This window comes from Corythoichthys intestinalis, chromosome 11 (genome assembly GCF_030265065.1).
Source record: "Corythoichthys intestinalis isolate RoL2023-P3 chromosome 11, ASM3026506v1, whole genome shotgun sequence".
Lineage (NCBI taxonomy): Eukaryota > Metazoa > Chordata > Actinopteri > Syngnathiformes > Syngnathidae > Corythoichthys > Corythoichthys intestinalis.
This window is the reverse complement of record NC_080405.1, coordinates 16,445,363-16,469,618: the sequence shown is the minus strand read 5'-3', so window position 1 is coordinate 16,469,618 and position 24,256 is coordinate 16,445,363. Positions and strand designations below refer to the sequence as shown.

Here is a 24,256-nt window from a genome sequence, read left to right as displayed (position 1 = left end):
TGTTGACACCGGTGAACAAACTGATTCGAATGGGAAAAAGTGGCAGTAATGGCTTGTGAAAATATTTAACAAATGATTAATGCAGGAATGTTGTCATGTTGATTTGCTCTGGGGCTTGGTGATTTTTTTTGCTGCTTGGGTTTGGTTTTTCCTTTGCTTTTTCCTCTCAGTTGTTGATGGTTTTTCAAAGTCCTGATAGAATCTGTCCATTTTTAATTGCTGTAAGATATACAGTATTTCTCTGGTGTCAGTCTGCAACTTCCAATTTATACCCTGGCATCAATTTGCCTTCAGATTATCATTCGCCGTATACTGATAAACAAATACCTCTGCCCCTACCAAAAAAAAAAAAAAAAAAAAAAAGTAAAGTACACATATAGTAGCATTGTGAGAGCGTACATGAATGTTGCTAAAAACATTATCAAACATGAAAAAAAATTCTCTTTTTGTTTACGTATGTAATGTGTCTTTCAAAATAAATGATTTATTTATTCCTTTCTCCATCCGCTCATGAACAACTATCTTTGTATCAACTGGCAGGATTGAGAAACATTCCTCACTTCTCAGCTGTATTCTTGCAAATAACACCTATCAACATAAAAGAATTGCTTTTTGCATAGCAGAATATGCACTTATTGACCCATTTGAATATGAGCTTTGTTTCCACTGAATAGTATATACTGTAGCTCTGCTAAGGAACTTAGGGACACTGTTGACCATCAGCTTTGCATGAACTTGTCTTTCACATGCTTTCAATATTTCCTGCATTTTTAGATTTCACGAACCTGAATAAACCCAACACTTTTCTTGTAACACTTTTCTCTGAGATTGTGCTTGTTTGGTGAGTTCATGTTTGGCTTTAACTCTGCTATACCTCATGCTTGAGGTGTGTCATGGGAGAGTCTTGTTAAGAGAACTGTCCAACATTCTTTCTTGTAACGGAATTGGCCTAACATTTTCATTGCACTTCTATTCAAATACCATTTTATGTATCTGTTGAATACAGGAGAAAGTGATACCCTTAACGTTGACACTCTATATTTCTTAATTTGACCTATTTACTCCTTTGCATTTTAGGATGCTTTATTAAACCACTAAAGTTCCACTAGTCTTTGATATGGAGCCACCCTTCCATCCTAAATTACTATGTTGCTCATAAATGCATACATGTTGGACTTCAACTTCAAGCTCCTCCCTCACGTTTGTGTGTGTTGTGAGTCTCAAGTCACTGTCTGTATCTCAAACAATGTATGCTTCTTTAATAATATGCTCCTAGTTTTTGTACATTTTGGGTGGCATCAACTGTGGAAAAGGTTGTGAGCTACATACAGTACAGTATGTCTAGTCAGCATAATACATTGCTGCTGTGATAAGTCTCATGCGGGAAAGAGCTGCATACAAAGACTGATTAATAATGGCCATGTCACACACCAGGTGGTTTAAAATGGACTTTACGGCACATGCGACAGGAACAATCACAGTGAGACATGGGAAATAAGATTAGAAGAGACACGAGTAAGATAGAAAGTAAAACGTTATGAGAACGGGACAAAGATGGAGGTAAAAGACTAAAGGCGCAAGTGTGTTCCATGATGATATGTAATCAATATGCATTTCCTCTGATGCAATAAAGAGAAACTCTTTATTGTAATACAATTATCTGGTGGAAAGACACACTCGCTGTTGTGGAACGGATCTCCAAGCATCATTATCATCATACAGATGCATCGTACGTACAGTATATCTACATGTTGTTAATCTCATCATACATTTTCGACCTGCCAGACCGCTAAACAGGATTAAAACACACTGCATGTTGTTGTTTTTGTGCCAAGAGTTGCTAGTTCTGACTAAAACATAAATAAATTGAATAGGAAGCATAAAAGAAAAAAGAAGACTGAACCCAAAACATTGTTGTTGGATTTCTTTAGTCAAGATAGTGAATAAAGTACCACTATGTTACACTAAACACAGCAGTAGGACTTCAAATTTGCAATACAGAAAAATACAAAAATAAAACATCAGGAATTTATTTAATTTTTTAAAATGTTTTCCTTTTGGATTATAACTTGCTCGTTTGGACAAGTAGCTTTCTCTTTTGGATGACAAACTTCTTCGTTTTTATTTTGAACAATAAATTATTATATTAATAATTATGACTGTTTTCCTTATGTCCATTTAGGAGCTCCGCAAATGTTACTGGAATGGTCACAAAAAGAAAGTTCCATTTTATGCAGATATGCTGATGCCGCATAGACTTAAACAGCACTAATGCGCTACTGCAGACTGAAGGCTGTGACCAGAAGAGCGTACATGCCTTATACTGGCTAACTCCTAAACTACGGGCATAATAAATCTGCAATTAATTAAACTATCAGCCTATCAGTTCATAAAATTGAAAAATCGGGCTCTTAGGATCGATGCTTATACATCCCTAGAATATAGCTAATAATTAAAAAAACAAATTGATCTGTCCATGAATAGCAGAGGAATAGATTTAAAAAATGATATTGCACACACCACGAACAATAACAACAACAACATTAGCAGTGACTTGACAGGCCTACCGCCTGTAAAAAGAAGTACACAGTAATTGAAACAGATTTGTACTACTTGGTCGTTATACTGTCAAATGGTGAGCGGTGCTACGCTTTGTGTATTTTACTACCACATTTGGGTGAGAAACTCGTGTCTGGTTAGTGTATCCGAGATAGATCTCCAATGCACTTATTTGGTAGCCTACACCAGACAGTACTTCAGGGCAGTGGCAAACTCATCCATTGTGTTCACTGACTTTTCCACTTAACAGATCAGCTAAAAAGATGACCTCTTCATTTCCACAGTTGTTGCCATGTAATTACTAGATGGACATTTTAAGGAATAAATTAAGCATGGGGCAAAAAGCTGCAATCATTTTCCTATTTCTTTGTTTCCTTGCTTGTTTTATTAACAACTGAAACATCTGGAAATATTAAGCGATAAAATGACATTTTCCTTTGTATGTGCTACTAATAACAAAAAATGTTCTCTTATCAAATATTATATTAAAAGATTTTTAGCTGTATCATGTATAATGGACATTTTGTAATATCACACAGGTTAACGCTCATGCCTCAACGTGTAATTGTCTGGCATACTTATGACTGTGCTGTTTGTGTCTTTTTGCACATTAACCTTCTCCGCTGATTGCTGCATGCAGATAACTGGGAGCAAAGTTGCGGTAAGTAGTCAATTTTTTTCTATTTCCGAGTGCACATATTTGCATATTTGCAAAAAACAATAAATATTTTGAATACACTATTTTTGTGTAAAAAAAAAAAAAAGGAATAGGCTGGCTGATCCAGTCTCCTGGTTTCTGTGGAAAATTGGCTTACATCCATGTTTTAGAAACTCTGGGCAGTCAAATACATTATAAGATTATTTTTTTGCATTGACCGTCCCTTGTGTACAGATACTCAAACATAAACTACCGTATTTTTCGGACTACAAGTCGCACCTGAGTATAAGTCACATTTTTGGGGGAAATTTACATAATAAAATCCAACACATAGAACAGACATGTCATCTTGAAAGGCAATTTGATATAAAAATACAATAAAGAACAACATGCTGAATAAGTGTACAGTGTACAGTGCATGAACAATGAAATGCGAATATACTGTCCTCACCAGGACGCTACGGCTTGGTCCTGGCTATTCAGCGGGCTAAACTCCCAAATAACGATTCTGCACATCCGTATAATTTGCTGAATCAATTTCATTCTCGATACCAAACAGGTTATTTTACAGCAATGACATGAGACAAACGGTTAGCATACGTTCGCTAGCATTAGCGCATCGTTCAAACAACCACACAACTGGCTCTAAGTGTCCGATCATGGGTAGAAAACACACACCAACAACAGAAAAGATGATACACACAGGCGTTGCCTCTGTAGAGATATTTTACAAGCATAAACAATGAACATAGGCTCGCAGCCGTGTTTCTCTCTCGCTAACTCGCCCACTCAGTCAGAGCTACGTACTGTAGCTGTCGGTCTTCTTCTGGCGTGTGAGCGCTCTTATTCACGTAAACAAGTGCAAGTGTGCCCCCACGTGGACGTGAAAGCGCCACAAACTAAAAGCATGCATTTCAATATAAAAAAGTCAATAATACAATTGAACACACATTGCCAAAGGCAGAACGCGAACGTGGCCATAGCTGTTAAGTTATTCAGATAACTATAGCATAAAGAACATGCTAACAAGTTTACCAAACCTTCAGTGTCTCTCCAAAACACCAAAATACCATGTGAAATGATATCATAATGTGTAAATAATTTCACACATAAGTCGCTCTGAGTATAAGTCGCACCCCCAGCCAAACTATGAAAAAAACTGCAACTTATAGTCAGAAAAATACGGTAATGGACTGTTTCATTGGTGGCTCTTTTTGTGCACATACAGCTCATTCTTCTGTTTTGTGTATGTTCTTAAGTTTGTTATTAGTTGCATTGATCTGTAAATCACAATCTCTCATGTAAACACCTAATAATGCACTTCGGTACCATTTTGGCATAGGCATAATAGTTTGAGAAGGTTTGGTTTCAGTTCTTTTACAGACAAAATATCAATAAAATGTCACGTTATGCATTTTTGTGACATTTCATTGCCCTTTTTTGAGTGGTCTAAAGCATTTGATGCTTCACAGGACTGCATACAAGGTAAAGCAGTGCACGGTAACGCAGCCCTTACTCTCCCCATGCTCTCAGACAAAACCCTCTTTTTGATCCACTTCACATGAACATTTTTTATTGATTACAATTTCACATAAATTTGTTCCTTTGTCAAGCGGTTCTCCTGTTTGTTTATTGCTTGGGGGTAGAGCATGGTCTTAGCTTCATGTGTTGAAATGTCCGAGGTTTATCCCTACTCAATTGAATGACATAATTGCCCTAATCTGGATCCAGATCACTAGTTAGAAATCCATGAGCCTACTTTTTAAGGTGCTTCAAATAGTGTCAGAAGAGGTGGGACACCAGGCAACGTTTATTTTATCTTATTATTCTTTAAAAAAAAAAAAAAAAACGTAAAAAAAAGGCCTGATGGTTTGTAAAGCACAGGGCAATTGGTTGACTAATCACAACAATAATAAGTAATTCGTTGACTAAAATAATTGTTTGTGACAGACCTAGTATGCATCCATGTTTTTGGTGCGGAGAAAACGTAAATTCCAAGTCTAGAAATATGGAATAGCTCTTTAAAATCCTGATGAAGATAAGGTTTTACCCTGACTTGTATCTGAATCAAAGGCAACAAAATGCCAATATCACAGCTAGCATATGCCCACAATGATTTTTTTAGGTGACAAATGTTCAAGCCTTGCCAGATATCTTGTTAAAACCATGGGTTTTCATTCTATAATAGGCCCACGAGAGTCGAAGGAAGCTGAAAGTGTTTAGCCTGGTTAGCTGGTGGTTGGTCACAGTTAACTCCCTGCTTTGCTGGCAGATTCCCATTTTCACGCTGTCAGCGTGTGTCATTGGGATAGAGCGCTCTTACTTATGCTGGAGGGAGAGAGCTGGCTACGATTGTCTGTTGGGAATGAGTAACTGTAACTCCTCTGTCTCAGGCATGAAATTTCTTTGACATTCCCTGCTCTCTCGCTAGAGAATGAGCTAGGAATAGAGAACGTTGTAAATTGGATCTAATCCAGTTTGACCAGCGTGCAAATGTGCAACATTTCTAAGTCTCAAATGCTCTTTCCACCTCAAGATTGAGCGACGGATGAACAGAATACACAGAACCTACAGTGCCCATTCATCTTTAACAATGTCTGCAGGTGTTCAAACGAGATGCGTTTTCTTCTCCAGAGAGCCACAGCTGTCTGCTGGCTATTTTGACCCTTGCATATCATTAGTCCCTGTAGAGATTGGCCTGATTTACGTTACAAGTTAAGGTCCAAATTGTAACAGTACATTGGAGAGTCCTATGGTGTAACTGTCACATCAGAATTCTGTGCATTATCATTGGTGGGGTCAGATGGATCGCATAAAGGATGAGAAAATGGAGGCTTCCGTTTTTATTAAGAAGCAACATCAGAGAGCTACTGGTAGGTAATGTTCAATATGACTGGAATGACACAACCTTATGTCCAATAGACATGACTTACTGAGACTGAATTTGAATGAGACTAAATCTAAATGTGTAAATCCACTAAATATTTGCAAAAATGATATGTAACATTCAAATTGGTATGGTTCGACTTATTGCTATTGCATTACAATGCAGTTAAAAAATATTACCCCCCCCAACTGCAGTACTAGTATAGTGCCACTAATAATCTAATAAACTAAACTAATATCACTATATCTATATATAAATGTGGGAATTATTAGAGATGGGTTTCTGAAATATACCTCTCTCTTCCTCAACTCTAATCACATGCTTGTTCACACTCCAAGTGAGTTTTCAAAGGGCCTTTAGAAAAGGAGAAATATGGCAAGTCAAAAGGATTTTTTTTTTTGTTTCAAGCAAGCTATTTAACGGGGTTGTGAGGGTTGATCAGATTTAATGTTGCTCATGTCCTTGGTCCTTTTAAAGAGCTTCAATGAAAAATTAATCATTTGTGTGGTTCTACATGGCCTGTGCCAGTGTGCTGCATGGGTTCCATTTTAAATCAGGATCAAGGAAACATGTTTTTGGAAGGGTATTAAATGTTTCCCTTGAGTGAAAGCACACTTAAGTTAAGCTTAATAGAATAGAAAAGTTTGTTGGGTTTATCAGGCCAGATTGCTGTTGAAATAATGGGAATAAAAGCTGGAAACAATAACAGCTAGTTACCTTCTCCAGTCAGTTCCATAACTTAATGTGCATTGACACAATTCTTTTTATTTTTGGCTCCAAACATCACCGTGGTGGATTATAAATCGAACAAACATGCTTTCCTCTTTACTTTAAAGGTATTTAGAGTGAATGTTTTAGAAATTATAATACATTTAAATTTCACTTCCATCTTTTTAAGTCATAGGCATAGGCTTTAATTGAAAGAGACAGATTTCCGATCCATTGGAACTGGGAGTGGCTGGCTGAAACATGATCATCATTCCCTTCCAGCCCCTCCTAGTTCTAAAGATTAGATGTCCATTTGTGTCAAAAGTGAAAGGACTAACTAACATACTTTTATGTCAAATTCACTCAGTCACTTTTTAAGACTTTGTTGCAAACACTTTGCCGTCAATGACAGCCTGAGGTCTCAAACCGGTATAAATCACAAGTTGCTGGGTTTCATCATGAGTGATCCTATGCCAGTTCTCTGCTGCAACTCTATTATAGTCAATGAAAATTGGGAAGCATTTGGCATAATAGGAGCAGCTAACGTTGCTCGAAAAACTTCAGTATTTATCTTACCGTTTTTGTAGTGACATTATCCAGGTATTCATTTCCAGCGTAGCCATAAATACACAGGCCATGAACAACTGAGCAGCCAATTGTCCCATTACTTTCAGTAATACCTCTCAAAATAGTTGTTGGACTTTCTTTTGCCAACACTCCTACTGGCATACTGTTGAACATTTTGGACTTTTCTTATCTAAAATGTCATCCTTTGATCCTTCCTGTTTCTCCCATTGTTTCTTCAGATGGAACATTCATTTTGATATTTTTTTTTATCATCACAACACTGGCAGGCCCAGCGTGACACACTCTGGTTTGCCAAACTGGCAAATAAGAAGCAATTATAAAAAAACATATAATACCAGCATTCCCACACTGCTGCAGATGTGCCATTTATGGAAATAGAGCCCTTTATCTTTATTTGGGCACTTTTTGTGGTTTATGAGTTGTTGTTGGAACTTTGATTTCTGGTTGCAGGGCTATGTTAACGTGGACAAACTTTCTTTAATCTGATCAGTGTTAGGATTAAAATTACAAATGGATGCACGGTTTTCAAGGACATTGTTTTCATGGAGACTCAGGCATCAAACTTTCGGTCGAAACAAATTATTTTGACATGCGCATTTGACATGCACATATTATGTACAAATGTAATGGGAATAGTAGATGACTCCACCCATTTCAAATTTAAACGTTAGTTATTTTGCATATTTTCCATCGTCGGGTCTTCTGGCAAATCCAAGATCTTTTAATAACCCCAGAAATGTGTTCATCTCAGATACAGACCAGTTTGGTCTTTGGGCCACCCTGTCTTCTGCTTGCTCTGCCTCTACTAACTTCCTGGAATAACAGAAACGCATATTCCAATGCGTGGTAAAGACTGCTTTTTTCTAAAATTTTTGAGTAAGCGTTTTCATGTGCACCGATGGGAATATAAATCGATACAAACCACCAGTCTCGTTCACAATACAATCTTGGTTCTAATTGGCCCGATCGGGTTAGAAAATTCTGAATGGGGTTTGTACAGTAAGTATTTTTATTCCAATCAGGCTTTTACGCTGCGTCTACACGAGCAGAGATGCACTCACCAAAGAGCCAGATATGGCTCGCGAGACATACTGTAGGTTCTTGACCCCTTTTCTAGACTCTAGTGGGGCTGCTCAGTTTTTTGCTCCAAGATCTACTTTTCAAGGACACAACCTCCCCCTATCGACCTAAACAGCTTAACAACAATGTTGCATAACACATATGTTGCTCACACAACATAATGAACTATATACGAAACACAAACAAACAAACAAACATTTTTTTGTTGATGCCATGATCTACCTGCACTAGCGTTGCAATCGACTGGTATATCGCAATCGACATAATGAGCATCCCTGCTCTAGAGGATAAACTGTAAACAATGGGTGTGGAAAACAAAACAGAAGCAGGAATGCCCATCTTGATCGTTCGCCTGCATTGTTTACAACGCCTTTCTCCATGACATCAATTCCTTTGTATCCGATTATTATACGGAGCCACCAGTCTATATTAAACGGCTACCTACCCCGTGCAAGAACATACACAGAAGAGGTACATTAGTGTAGCCGATATGCCATAGTCTAACTAACTACACGTTTAAGGCCATTATTCGTCCTAGTGTAGACGCAGCCTTAATCTGAATAAATGTGTCCACGTAAATGTAGCCAGTGGTACATACAGTACCTTTATCTGCATAGTTGTTGTATATTTACCACCCAGTTTTCTACTCCACAAGGCCCTTGAGTGTCTATATTAACTTTACTGGAATCTTAGATCACATTGCTGTTTGTTGTTAAGTTGGCCAACGCTAAGTTTTTCTTTGCTAACATTGGTGCCTTGCAAGGAGCAGTGGATTTGTGGACCATCTCGGGGTATTACAAAACAAGTACAACATGGCCTGAAAGATGAGAGAATAAGTAAACATTTCAGTAAACAGTTAACTTAGGTTCCGAAAAATGGTGAATCTGCAGTGGTACCCTAGTATGATACAGAAATGTAAAATAGTTTTTTCAAAACTTGTTTCTGCTTTAGAATAGCTGCAGGTGTTCACCAGAATTTTGAGTTTCCCTTGTCATTCCTATTCTTATTCTCTTTATCCCTCCGCGGTACATCTTTTCAAATGTACTGTAGACAATTGCTGCTCTTCCATCAGTTGAACTGCTTCTCTTGATGTTGAGGGGAGCATAAAAAAACCGAAGTGGTCACAGCACACCAATATTGGATTGAACGAGGTCTCTGTCAATGCTCTAGATTCTGTTTATGCTTGTGTCAGTGTGTGTGCACAATCTAATGACTGTGTGTGTTTGCGTGTGTGTGACACATTTGTTTTTCCTCCGTGCAGGTCCAACAGATGTGCCTATTACATCTTGGCTTCAGCTATTGCAGGGCATAGTGTTTGATAGAGTAGCCAATGAAAAAGGAGGGATATGAAAAATGTGAATCCCAGCACAGCCTTCTGTATATCTGAATTTGATGCGTTCTCGGCACATCACGGATGGAGGCTGTGAATAGTGGCTATGCTCTCAGTTGTACATCTCTCCCCCACGGTTCCGTTACACACTCAGCGTCACTGCCGACATGCTTGGCCCAGCAGGAGTCTGCTGCAGGGCCGCATTAGGCCCCATAAAGTTTATTGCATATTTTTACAGCCCACCTCTCTGTATGCACCCACCATCACATCCCGCCGCATCTGCTTTAACTGTTCACACAGCTGTGAAATTCTGTGTATCCCCATGGTTTATGTATAACGGCTCCTCTGAAATTCTTTATTTGCCTCTTTAACTTTTTGATATCAGTTGCAGTATCGGTGTATATTTAATACATTATTTGCCCTCGTTGATCAAGTTTCCAGAATACTCTCGAGATCTACTACACTAAATGTGTCCGAACAATTCAAGGTTTACACGGACAGTGCTGGTAGTGGGTAGCCTTAATAGGGCACACTTCTGTCTGTAGTTATGTCAAACACTTGCTACATTATGTCAAATTGAAATTTCATTCCGACCTCACATGGGGTCGCATTGAGCCACTGCATAGTGCTTGAATCCTGCTGTTCTTTATAGTTCTGTATCTTAACCGAGGCAATGCATGATTTGGTACATAAACACAAGGCAAGCATTTACAGGAAGTCCTCTGGGTCTTCCGACTTCTTGAAATTTGAGGGAGGACAAGATATTATCTCGTCTTTCTTAGCATCAGGGGTGGACCTAAACAATTTGCTGCCCCAGGCAAGATTTTTCCTGTCACCACTTGGCCGTGGTGTTATAGTTGGGCCAATTTTTCCACATGAAGGGGATTCACTACATACTCCACAGCTTGTACCGCGTTTCATCCCCTACATCAGTGATCCCCAACCGCTGAGCAGGGGACTAGTCTGTACCGCATTTGCTTCTGGGCCACAGAAAAATAATAAATAATTTGCTAACGACCGCAATCTGGCTTGTGCCTCTTGACACATCAATTTGCCTGACTACTCTATTGACTAATTCGAGTAGAGATTTGGGTACTTCACCACCTAGTGGTTGGTTACCATTACTGGGGTGTTTGCACACCTATAGCAACCCGGTGTCAGTCAGTGTAAACAGTAATGTTAGCTGCTGTTGCGTGTGTGCTGTGGGTGGCGAGGTGTTTGGTCAGTTTTTTTTTTTTTTTATGGGGAAAAGGCCACCTGCTGAGCCAGGAGAAGAGCCTACAACCAAATCCATTCTGCATAATGTGTGGCTAAAAGCTAGCAATCGAGGCGCTGAGAGCATCGTACGTCGTGGCGAACCGTATTGCTAAAGCTAAAAAACCTTTCACGATTGGAGAGGAATTCATTATGCCTGCGACCAAGGATATTTTCCGTCAAGTTTTAGGTGAGGCTGCTGGTAAAAAAAAAAGGTTGAATCAGCGTATGGTTAGTTACATTTTCCCTGCACTTAATGTCTTTTTTTAGCCCTGTCGTGTTATTTTATATTTACTATAATTTTCTGCCACACATTGCCGGTCTGTGAAAAAAAGGCCCCATCACAAAAAAGGTTGGGAACCACTGCTCTAGATGGCAGCTGCCAGGGCTGCGTGCTGGGTGTTGGTGTGGTACCCAAAACTTTGAATTGTCAAAACTTACAAATTTGTTGGTACCTATCAAACAAACTGTATCAAAATATGTATATATGAGTTTGACGGGGAAGACTGCGCCCCTGCCCCCTGCTGGCGCCCCAGTCAATTGCCTGTTCTGCCTGATGGGAATGCCACCTCTGCTTAGCATTGTCACACGTGGACACGGATTGAAGCTCCAGTAAATAATCAACAGCCAGTTCCCCTTCCTCCAAGAATCTTTCAGCTGTCACAATCAGAGACATGATTGATAATAGGTTTACACACTTACACAAAACTCAAGTATTTTCAGATGACAAGTTTGTCAGACTAATCACCATTCGCGCTGGATGGCAAAAAGGTCCTGAAACACTGCATCTATCAATTTGGAAACATACTCAAAACGAACCCTTTCGATTTTTTGCCTCAGTTGCCATCGGGTTTATGCACCGTTCAATTAACTGGAGGAATTTCCAGATTTTATATGCACTTCAGCCCACTTGCTTTCACCAACCACAAGAGAGTCCACAGTCCTGCTAAGTGTTTACAATGTGAAAAAACGTTTAGTTTTATTCTTTGGAGATTATGCCCTTTTATAGTCTCCCCATCATGTGGTTCTCCAGATGGTAGTGTAGTAATGAAGGCTAGCACTTGGTGGCAGTGGGTGCTCACTGAATTGACCACTTTGCCTCAAAGGGCTGAATGCCAGGTGTTGCTATGGAATCGAACGAATGTGTTTCTACACGCCTTACACATGACTCTTAAGTGTGCTCAAGCTGCACATTATTTCAATCCTTTCAAGGAGAGATAACTGTAATATGGATCAAAGGCATTCAGATTGATTAAGATTCGTCTGACCAACACTTTCTCTCTGCTTCCTTCGAAAGAATGGGGAGCTTGAAGAAGAGAATAATCATGTTTCCTCTCCTACTTTATCAACATTGCTCGACAGACAATCTCATTGGGGTCCACTTGATATTTTCCTTTGAATGCTTCCCTTTCTCCATCAGGGCCAGAAAGGAAGCACTTGTTTGCCCTACCTGCTATTGACACAACCTGTCTCATTGACCGCCTCTTCATGTAATCATACTTGAATTATTTATTAGACTGACCTACTAAGACAAATAGATGTAATCCCTTGCTAACAGTACATTAGTTATGCTCAAATAACAAGAATATTGGCACATTTCTGTCCTTTTCTTACTGTATGTTGACCCCTTCCAAGAGCATTATTAGACATTAAATCAGTTTTCTGTTGAAGCTCTATAAAGTTGAAATGCTACAATTTTGAATTTGTTTGAACCGTTCTGACATGACATTTAACATTCACAACATTTGAGGTAGAAAGGAATGACATAATTCGTGACATCATGAGCCCTTCTCAAAGACTAGCAAATCTTCCAAAACATCGACATACAGTATCTTGCAGTTCTTCAGCAAAGCTGTCAAGACTTTTTTTTTTTTTTTTTTTGTTCTGCAAGCTTCAGCTCAGCGAGCAGCTAAAGGATTACCATATCATTCTTTTTTTTTTTTTTTTTGTGGTGATTATTTAGGATGCCACCACACTACGGGAACCCAGTAATTGCTGAAATGGAATGTTAACCACGGAATCGTAAATTTTTTGCTTCATAGTTCAGTCGTCTCCACCACAGCTGCTAAGTAAAACCTAGCTGAAGCGACTATGAGGTGACAATAATGAAAGACTAATGGAATATAAAATGCGAAGTCAGTTGTGTTCAGCATATGACAAGATTAACTCTAAACACAAGTCATTTTATATTTGTTTCTATCACTTTATTGCACAGTAGTTAACTTCCTCTTACACCTGAATGGTAGTAAGCCTTGTAATACACATTTTTAATTTGTTCAGTGACCATGTTTTTAACTCAAAACACTTAAGTTTATTGTCGCTTTCGAATGTGGGCAATTGCAGCATATTGCAGGGGCCGACTTGATGACAGATGTATAGTGTTCCAAACAGTGATGTCCTTGATAGTAGCCAGAGATGCAGGATGCCAGGTGACATCCAATCATGTTGACAATGGCCAGTCTGTCTCTTTATGTTCAGAGTGGTCTTGAGAGCTGATGTTGTTAATGCTGATTGGATGCCACTCATACAAGCACACGCCGCCACATGCACACGCACCGACACACACATACTTTTGCCTTGAATCAAACACACTTGGCCATTGGTTGAGGTCAAATGCTGAAATAATAATAATTCAGACAGAGGACCATTGCATATCAATTTTTCAGCATTCACAAATTCATCTGTTTGCTGATTGTTGTTGTGAAACATATCTACTGTAGAATGCGCCTAAAAATATATATTTTATTTAGGGCTGTAAAACGATTAAAATTTTTAATCGAGTTAATCACAGCTTAAAAATTAATTAATCGTAATTAATCGCAATTCAAACCATCTGTAAAATATGCCATATTTTTCAGTAAATTATTGTTGGAATGGAAAGATAAGACAAGACGGATGTATACGTTCAACATACTGTACATAAGTACTGTATTTATTTATTATAACAATAAATCCACAAGATGGCATTAACATTATAAGCATTCTTCCTGTGAAAGGGGTCCACGGATAGAAAGACTTGTAATTCTTAAAAGATAAATGTGAGTACAAGTTATAGTAATTTTGATAGTTTGTATATTGTGACTAAATATTGCCATCTAGTGTATTTGTTGAGCTAAACGAAATGTTTGAATGAGTTTGACCAAACTCAGTATTATTTTGCATAGCTATTTTGATTGGGAATGGCAGTTCTCTTTGCATTGAGCGCTTTTCTTTTTGTGAACATTATTTCTTCATTTTTTTGAGCGATAGGAATATTTTTTTTGTGCTTTCACTAAATGATACTGTAGCAACTTAACTGTTCTTAACAGCCCAAATGCATGGGGTGGGAAGTTGCGCAACCATGACTGTCAGTGGTGGCTGCAAATGGTATATCTTCTCTGCGTTGGGTTCAATACAGGGTGTTAAGAAAAAGCTCATCGCCTGTCGTTCTGCCCCACGTCGCTCGCCAAAATAGTTATAATTATTGTGGAAGAGATGCCAAAGCTCATACCAATAAATGGCACGGCTCCAATGAATGCCTGTGTCAACTCCACTCGCTTGTCTCTGCCTCTTAGCTCTCAATATACATAAAACGGCGCCATTGAAGTCTGTTCGCGGCAATGCGTGATTGGGTCGTTCTGCGCATGCATTAAATGCGTTAAATATTTTAACGTGATTAATTAAAAAAATTAATTACCGCCTGTTAACGCGATAATTTTGACAGCCCTATATTCATTATGATTATTTGTAATATGGCAAAATTAGGGGTCTCAACTCATTTTCTAACTGCTGGGGATAGAGTCTGGATCAGTTTGAGCCACATCACTTACTCCACAAAAAAGGTTTCAAGTACAGTATTAATAAATAAAAAAATACTACTCTCCTCATTCGTTAAAAAGTGCAGAACTTTATTTAGTTAATTACTTACCATAGATCAGGCTCATGAGATCCAGTCCACTCTCTCATCTCTCTGATATTTTGCATACTCCTTAGCATTTCTAGTTGAGTTGTGAGATCTTATGTCATCGTAATTCTTGGGATTTTTTTTTAACTCAAATTGGCTGCTCTGGCAGCAAACATTTCTCCTCATGGCAACTTTAAAAAAAAGACATATCTGTTACTGGTGACTGGACATATTTTCCTTTCACTTTGTGTCACTTGGGAAATTACCAAGTGACTAATGGCGTTAATTCACATTGGCTAACAAAAAATATTGACGAAAACTCATGAGCCTGTGCTATGCTACAGTGTATTATGCATTATCACAACAAACGAACAAAAAAAAACAAACAAACAAACAATGGCTAACGCAACAACTTAGGAAAAAAATAATCAGACTGCACTAATACTAAACCTTTAGGTAAAAGGCCTGAAAGTATTGTTGATGCCCTTAGGCCACAAGTTTCAGACCTCTGGTCTTGAGTATGTATGCTATATTCTAACTTCGCGTTAGTTAATAGACCTCACGCATTTAGTCGTCCGTCAAAAGCCACCCCCTCAAAAAAAAAATCGTAAATCAAACTAGTTTTCCACAGAACCAAGGTGGAAGGAAGAAGGTTGTTGTGTTTACATCAGTGGTTCTTAAGCTTGCTAAATGTACCAAACTCTGCAAGTTTCACATGCGCATTCACCAAACCCTTTGTCATCAGATGACAAAGCATTTTTTTTCCAGATTTACTGTAACACAGGTATATATTTTATTTGTACACATATTCAATGGTTCAAATGAAAAAGAAACAACAAAACATATACTGTGTGTTTTGGGACTGAGAAAGGCGTGTGCCAGGGCGAGTGCAGCCACCCATTGAGATGTGCCAGGGAATGTTGATCTGTGTACGCCCATGAATGAACGCGAGTATTGTTCCTTCATTCTGGAGGGTTCCAGCGATAGGTTCGACCCCCTCCATGCACGGCCGTTTCGTGGCTTTGCCGTAGCAACGATGGGTATTCAGCGCTCAAAATTGGCAAGCATTGTTGACATCATATTCGTGTTGCACATTTTTGCCGTGAGGTGACGTGTTCGTTTAGCATTTTTGGGATGTGTTGTAAGTCCGATTGAGTGTAAAGTGCTTAGTTGCCGCCGTTATGTGGCCAAATTGACCGCGTGTGTGCACGGCGTACTTCCGGGTTGTGCGCGCACATCGGCGCCCTCCCCCTCCTTTGAGTTTATTGCACTGTGCAATTCATTTGTGTGTTGTTTGTTTTCTATTGGCACTGATATGCTGTTAACCCTAAACTCTGATCAAAAATCCATCTTTTTTAACATTAGGTTTAATCTTTGACTTAGTGGGGTTTAATTGATCGGTGGAATTGATTTCAATAAATTCCATAAAGTTTGTCAGTTATTTGTTAGTTTCAGTGCTCCGTAGTGGCTAAGCCAGGGGTGTCCAAACTTCTTGCAAAGGGGGCCAGATTTGTTGTGGAAAAAATGTGGGGGGCCGACCTTGGCTGACGTCCTTGACGTAGAACAATATATTTAAGCAAATTTTAGCAAGCCATTCTGTGAGTCACATTTGCCTCATTATTTTTTTTAATTAAGAATTTTAACAATCTCGCAACTACCCTTTGTGGCGTTCTCTTTCGGCTCTCGGGCTCTTGCGAAATACTGCTGCTGTAAAACTGAACTAGCTTCAAGTTGCTTAAATTTCTTGCTACGTATCATCCCTGTAATCTTGTCGTACACGTCAGCGTGTCTTGTTTGTTAATATCGCCTCATATTGAACTCTTTAAAAACAACGACTGTGTCTTTGCAAATGAGGCAGACACAGTTGTAAAGAATTTTAGTGAAGAAATAGTCCAATTTCCACCTATCCTTGAAGCGTCGGCCGTCCCAATCAACTTTCTTTTTTTTTTTGTTGATTGTCACATTTTAGAAAATTGGGAGTAAAGGGTCACACGGAATAATGTTGCTTAGAGTGCTGCTGCCTTTTATTGGGTAAATGAGGAGCAGCATTTAGTGTGTAAGCTACTTCATATGCTGGTAGCAGTACTGCTGACCAATTTATTAAGTCTGTGTGCGGGCCAGACGTTATTGATTTTATGACAGAGGCTGGGGGCCAGATGAAATTTGACCACGGGTCGCATTTGGACCCCGGGCCGGACTTTGGACATGTCTGGGCTAAGCTATCGCAATCAAAGGATGACAAATAAAGCAAACGTAAAATAACACGACATGTATAACTGGATTCTTAGCCATAACAGTACTCACTCAATGCATTCACATTTGTTGATCTAATGGCCCCTCTTCCTCACATTCTCACAAAGGCTTATATTTTAATTCAGAGTGTTTTGTATCCATATGGCCAAGCAGTTTTGAACAGTTCATAACCTCATTTGTTAGCTTTTCGCCATATATTATAGGCTAGGAAACTGACCTGTTGTGTGTGAGTCACAGTGAGAGTTTTGAAGATGTGTATTAGTCTCCAAACAATTATTAATTTGGCCACAAGTTTGCTCTTCATAGTTTGATATACAGTATTGTCAAAATACCAAATATTGACTACCTTAAACCTACCTGTAAGCATGGAAACGTAACACAGGAAAGGCTGATGATCCTAATTTGAAAATTTCTCCACTATTAGGCAAACACACTAACCATACACACCACTGAGCCAGCCATGTTATCAATTAATTTATTTTGAACATTTGAAATGAAAGAGAATTAAAATAAATATCTCCTAATGAAGATGAGTGGATGCAGCTTTATATGCATGTCATTCATAGAGCCACACTGATTGGAAATTTTGAAAGGATTTTCATCCTGTCTACTCCCCCATTATATGTTACTAATGCTTTATGTCGGACCACACAGGGCTCTTTGTTCGTCGTAATTATATTTTCCTATGATGGCCAAAGACTTGTACAAACACTATTATAAAGTTTTCTTTTACATCACTCTTCATTATTTCCTTTTTCTAAGCAGAGAACTAATTGGATCCTGTTTCTCTGCTCAGTTGGTGTTTTGAGGAGGAACTTTTTTTGGTTACAATTCTGTGCAAATAGACACACTTATTTTCTGTAATTCATTTGTGCTCTACCAACATTACCATTGACTTACACGCATAAAACAGTTTATGAATTAAAACAAGAGGAAATGTGATATTGTGATAGTCATTAAAAGCAATCCGCTCAAACTACTCAAAAGGCTATTCAACTGAAAAAGTACCGGGACACACATTTTCACAATAATTTTATAAGTAGATATTATTATATTTTTAAAATCGAGATTGTGGATTAAAAAAAAAAAAAAAAAGTTTATCTCTGTAAGCAGCTATTTCGGATTTGAAAACATAATCAGCTGCGCGTATCGTAACCTGTAGGCTGTACCCTCTTTCACCCACCACATCACTCCAGTCCTCCACGAGCTTCATTGGCTTTCCACTTTCACATCTAGTTGAAAGTTCTCATCCTTACATTCAGGGTCATCCACAACCTCGCCACGTCATACCAGTCCTACCTCCTCCATGCTATAACTCCTTTCCGTGCCCTCAGATCTTCCACCTCCATACACCTGTCTGCCTCCCCCTCCTCCCCCGCTGGCTTCAGCACTATGGGGAGCAGAGCATTCAGCCGCTCGGCTCCCCCGGCTTTGGAATTCACTACCACCCGACCTCAGGAACACCGACTCACTCCCCCTTTTTTAGTTCAAGCTCAAAACTGACCTTTTAAGACTCGCCTATCCACAATAATCCCCAATCCTTTGTGTTAGTTTTCTCCTACCATAGACTTCATAATAGTATTGACAGGGCGCGGGGCCTATTAATAGGGGGCCTATGTTCGTCAAAGCTGACCAAGTGGAAACACAGACAAAGAGCTTTTTTTACGTTGGAAGTTCTTGTGAATAAATGCGTAAATCCCTCAACTCTTTATAGATATGGATGTAAAACAGTCTCGATTCTTGGTTAAAAGAAGAAAAAAAAAAAAAAAACGGGCAGTATAATTTATTTTACATAAATATGTCGAACGTGCTGCTCGTCTTTAAGTCACTGTGGCGCCGCCTTACCACAGCAAAGAGCTTTTTACGTTGAGATTCTTGTCAATAAATGCTTAAATCCCTGAATTTTTTATAGATATGGACGTGAAATAGTCCCGATCCTTAAAAGAGCAAAGAACCAGGCAGTTAGCATTTATTTTACGTAAACTATCTATCTAAAGCCCGTATTTCAGAACAGTCAGGCATCGTGCTAACCAGTCCTCCACAGTGCCGCCTCAGGTGATTGTACAACATCAAATTCAATGGAACATCATGATCAAAATTTCTTTGATTCTGTACATACTCTACACACTTACAGTACAGACATTCTTATCTGTCAGTTCGTGTACATTGAGGTAAGATGACATTTTCATCACAAACAAAACATGACAGAGTTGATTTGGTGTTTAGTGTTTTTTGGACTCCAAATTATTATTTTTTAAATTTATTTATTTATGTATTTTTTTTATTAAACCTTACCTGTTCAGCTGTTTGACACGGAGAATGGAAGTCTAAGTGCCCGGATAGTCTGAACAGTTTTAATGTTTCATATTGAGAGTCTGACATACTCCCATTGTGATCATTCAACATACCTCGTTTATTATAACAAAGCAGCGTACAGGACGGGGTCATGGGGGAACAGAAGAAAAGAAACACAAGAGAAGAAAGAAAAGAAACACAAACAACAACAAGAAATACATTGAAGGCCTAACTACACTAACTACTAATATGTTGGTGCTATCGTCAGCTAAATGTATTTCCGGTTGACACCATGTGGGGGGCCTGTTGATCAGGGAAAGAGGGGGAAGGAGGTGGGGGAGTATATAAGCTAAGTGATAGAAAGGGGTAGAGTGTACACAAATCATCTCTGTGATCTAGAACCCAGTAATCGTGTGAATCCCTTGTGAGCGTAAGCCCGTTGGCGACCGACCCTCCGCCGCCCCATCGCCAATCCCGGCACCGGACCCCCCGCCCGAGCGCGCCCAATCACATTCAGCCGCACGCGAGCCCCACCGGGCACGCAACAGACCACATAGACGAGCGGAGACGCCACGCGGGCGCCGACACAGGGCCACGGCCCCCACCCAGCCAGCCCGGGGAGGGAGGGAGGGCGGGGCCGGGGTTGTTGTGGGGGGCAGCGCAGCCCATCCCTCCTCCCGCTGCCCAGCAAAGGAGCCCCCCCGGAATCCAGGGTAGTCCCCCGGGCCACCCACGCGCCCATCTACCGGCCTTCAGGGATGGCAAGAGGGGACGCACCACCAGCCCCACGCCCGTCCCCAACCGGCGGCCGCAGCCCCCCAGCCGGCACGCCACGGGGCCCCCAGCGGCCCACCAAGCCCAGGGCAGGGCAGGGTCCCCCGCCGTAGCATGCAACATCCAGCCGATACACCGCCGCCCAGCCAGCGATCCGCGGCGGAGCACAGGGCGGATACCCAGTTAGAGAAGAGTGGGGAAGGCGGAGGCAGGAGGATTTTGACTACAAATTAAACAGTTTTTTCTTCAGTAAGGCATATCTGATTAGAAGGTGCATTAATGCATCTTAGGCTAGGTTCATACTACAGGTCTTAATGCACAAACCCGATTTTTGTCATATCTGTTTTTTTGGCGTGCCCTTTCAGACTGCCTTTGTCCATTGAGACCATTCAAGTATTACGCTTGCGCACTAATTCGCAGTCCGACACACGCTGAGCAAGACGACCCTCATGCGCAGAAGCATCAAAACAAATGACCACACATGCTGGCTGTCATCGGTCATTCCAGGGATATCATATTTTGTTTTTTAAAAAGAGGACACAAATAACAGACATAAATAATTCCCGTTTAGGTTTATATTCAAAAGTATATGGATCAATAGCATGCACGCACTGTCCGTGCTTGTCACACACACATACGGGCAGTTTGCCCCGACTCTCGGCCGGGTAAGCAATGTTGAAATATTGCTTATATGGAGCAGACAGAAAACCGATCATTCTCAGGCTTATCCTCAACCCATTTTTATTTTTTTTATGACTGTTGTCAAGTCCGACCCTTCCTAAAAAGCCGTGCTCAAGGCAAGCTAGGCGCTAATAACGCACAGCTGCATCGCTACCCTAGCGTCTCTCTCGCTTTTTGATGACGTAATTGCTGCATGAATTCCGATTTGAGAGACTGGACAGTACAGACCGCTGCGACAGTCTGGAAAAATGTGGCCCAAATCGGATTGTCCCGTTCAGACCGTCAAGTTAATTAATGCCTGACTCGAGTCGGAAAAACACGAAAAAATTGGATTCGTGCATTAAGACCTGTAGTGTGAACATAGCCTAAGTCATGCATTTGTCATTTGTCGTTATCTTTTCACATAATTATTACTATATAAGTGTAACACCATTTACCATTTATTGTTTTAATTATCAGTTTATTATCTTTTTTTAATTTTTTTTTTATCTGTTTGATGAATGTGCGTCTTGAGCACTTTACCAAAGCAGTATAACTGTCAATAACACACAACCAAAATTCATACCTAAGGCGCAATGGATTATAAGGCACACTGTCATTTTTTTAGGGAAAATAAAGGGTTTTAAGTGTGCCTTATAGGCAGAAAAATACGGTATTTGATAAGATACAGTTTATAAAATATTCAACATGTTGTATTTTGGTGTCCAAATCCTGGGCAAAAATCAATGCAGCATTATTTAACATTACAGAATGTTCTCTAATTAGCTTGTATTGCCCAGCAGCTGTCTGCTATTAGGGCTCTTTGTTCCAGATGTTATCTCATTAGAATTGCATTGATCATGTTAATGACTCTGAGAAAGATTATTGGTCCAGTTTAATGTGATCCCCTAGCTCCCTTCTACCCCTTGAGGTCAAACCACTGTATTTTTCAACCATCCATCTGTTCAAGTTGTTGATGCCTTTAATTGTTTTTTTTGTTGTTGTTGTTTTTATTTACTAGTTAGTAGTAAATTTTTAGTGTAAGCGAGCAGTTTGCTGAGTAAGTTATTCAAAAGTGAGTTCAAGCTCAGTGTCAGCAAATCCAATTCTTTATTGGTGCCAGTAGCTTGAATAAATGGTTCACTGGGCTCTAAACTTACTGTTTTTTTTCCCTTTTTTTTTTTCTTTGCTCTAGTCCCCAGATCCCTAGATCTCACATTTAAGAGCGTGAATAGCATGGCTCTTTTGTAGCGTGTGTTCCAAAACTCAGATGGTGAATTGGATTCTCATTCAGCGTTAGAAAAGTGGTCTTATCCAATGTTTCCAAATTACAAAAGTTGGAACGGTGTTTGGTTACATTATGTGCACTTAAGACTGTATATTGTGACTAACTCGTGTTTTTGTGTGAATGGTATGATCAGCAGAACAGTATAATAGATTAAAATCTGGTCCATAAGTGTGACAGTGTTTCTGCACAGAACAGATTAATGCAAACTACTGACAGTCTTGTTATAATACAAAAATTCCTACTTCAGTATGGTACCTGCTTAAAGTACATTAATACAGGTATCAAAATGGTATTCCAACAATTATTCAAACAAATGAACAAGCAAAAAAGATCTGAAATCAAAACAGAAAATAAACATTTTTTACATAATAAACATCATTTTAATATATATTAATTCATATTAATATTAATTTATATTAATTCAAAATATTAGGATATTCTGGATAAGAAATGTGCAGTGGCCGAGAAATATGATGATTTAGAAAAAAAGAAAAGTAAGGAAAGTTCACTCTCAATTCAACTAGACAGAAAGGTGACATCAAATGCCTGGCTGGTATTTTCCCTATTTGTGTAGAATACCATTGTTTGCCTTGCTACCTGCTAATATTCCAAGCTTAATGGCATTCTTCTCTCAAGTCTTGTCTTAAGGTTTTGGGGCTTGGCGAGCTAATGAAAACACAGAGGCATCACTCTCATTAAAATATATGGGTCTCTTATCGAGGAGAGGTTGTTTTTATTTGGAGCCATAATGAATTTCTCATCAGTTTGTTATTAACGCTGTGCTTCACGAGGCTCAGTTGGGAGAAGTCAGCCAATTATATGGCTTTGTTCTCCCTTAGTAGAAATGTGATGACATCCTCCTGACTACACAGCCAAATGTCTATCTTAGCTGTCTGTCTGTTTGTCTGTCTGCCTGCCTGCCTGCCTTCCTGTCCGTCTGTCTGTTTGTCTATCTATCTATGCTAACTATATCGTACTGTAGTTTCCGGACTAAAAATCACACTATTTTTCATAGTTTGGCAGGGCCTGCAACTTACACGAGGATGGACTTATATGTTGTTAAAATACAGAATTTTACATGGTCTTAAATATTATTTCACACTGACTGACATTGGAAAGGAGTAAACATTATTCGCAACCAGCTGCAAGAGAGAAGAGAGAATAAACTTGAATTAAGCATATATTTCTTTATTGCGAATTTTAAAAAAGTTTAACGATTATTAAAAAGCTGCAAATAAATCTGTGATCATTGGTGTTTATTTTGAATTTATATAAAAGGAAGCTGTAGTTATAGCAGTTGTACTTTTTTGGACAACCTTTCAGCGGGAGTTTGTTAAGATACAGAAATCTGGAGTTTCACAAATTGCCTCTGAAACCGAGCAAAGGAAGCATTGAGCCCGAAGTTTGTTTTCCTTTTTTGGAACAGAGCAGAGGACCGCCACTTTTATGAGACTAAGTGCCTCTGTTGCCCACCTCCCAATTGACATCAGATGTCCGACTGCAATCTTCGCGGCAGTATACGATGATCAAGCAGGTTCTGGTCTTGTAGTGTGACCCTTCGTCCATTTCAAGACATGCTACGACTTTATGAGAACAGTCTGAGTCCAGCACACTGCCCATTTTCACATTAGCGGTAGCAGCGTTCAGTTTCTTGTGCAGTAACCCATTCTTTGTATATGTGGGAGGTGGTGTTCCCGGCAACATTGAGTGTTCGTGGCCATCATGGTAAGGTAAAGGTAAGTGAATCTTCCGCGAAGAGGGCGGACCCCAAAATAGAGGCATGTTCTATTTCAGAACTATGAGCGCGTACAATAGCGGAGGTGCTGGCATAGTGATATTTTGCTGTTTTGGCAGATGGATACACACAATTCACAGTAGAAGAAGCCTTGATAGATCCCTTTTCTTGAAGTTTACCCGAGCTCTGGGACAGTCTTAAAGTGGCTTTCATATCTCCCTGCTAAGCTAAATATCTTGATGTGCTTTTGTGTGGAGCTGTAGTCGACATGATGTTACACTATCCATTTTCTCGCCCAAACTAG

General features: G+C 39.5%; 1 protein-coding gene across 8 annotated transcripts in view; it reads left to right on the top strand.

The window, feature by feature from the left end:
* diaph2 (diaphanous-related formin 2) overlaps positions 1–24,256 on the top strand; it is a 647,336-nt gene that overhangs the window by 61,184 nt on the left and 561,896 nt on the right. For 6 of the 8 annotated variants that reach the window (XM_057849923.1, XM_057849920.1, XM_057849918.1 and 3 more), the window contains one exon: positions 3,200–3,220. The exons of 1 other annotated variant lie outside the window; for it this stretch is intronic. In XM_057849923.1, coding sequence (XP_057705906.1) covers positions 3,200–3,220 — 21 coding nt within the window. Of the gene's footprint in view, positions 1–1,674; positions 1,730–3,199; positions 3,221–24,256 lie in introns of those variants that run through there. One more of the 8 variants, XM_057849926.1, reaches the window with a different exon arrangement.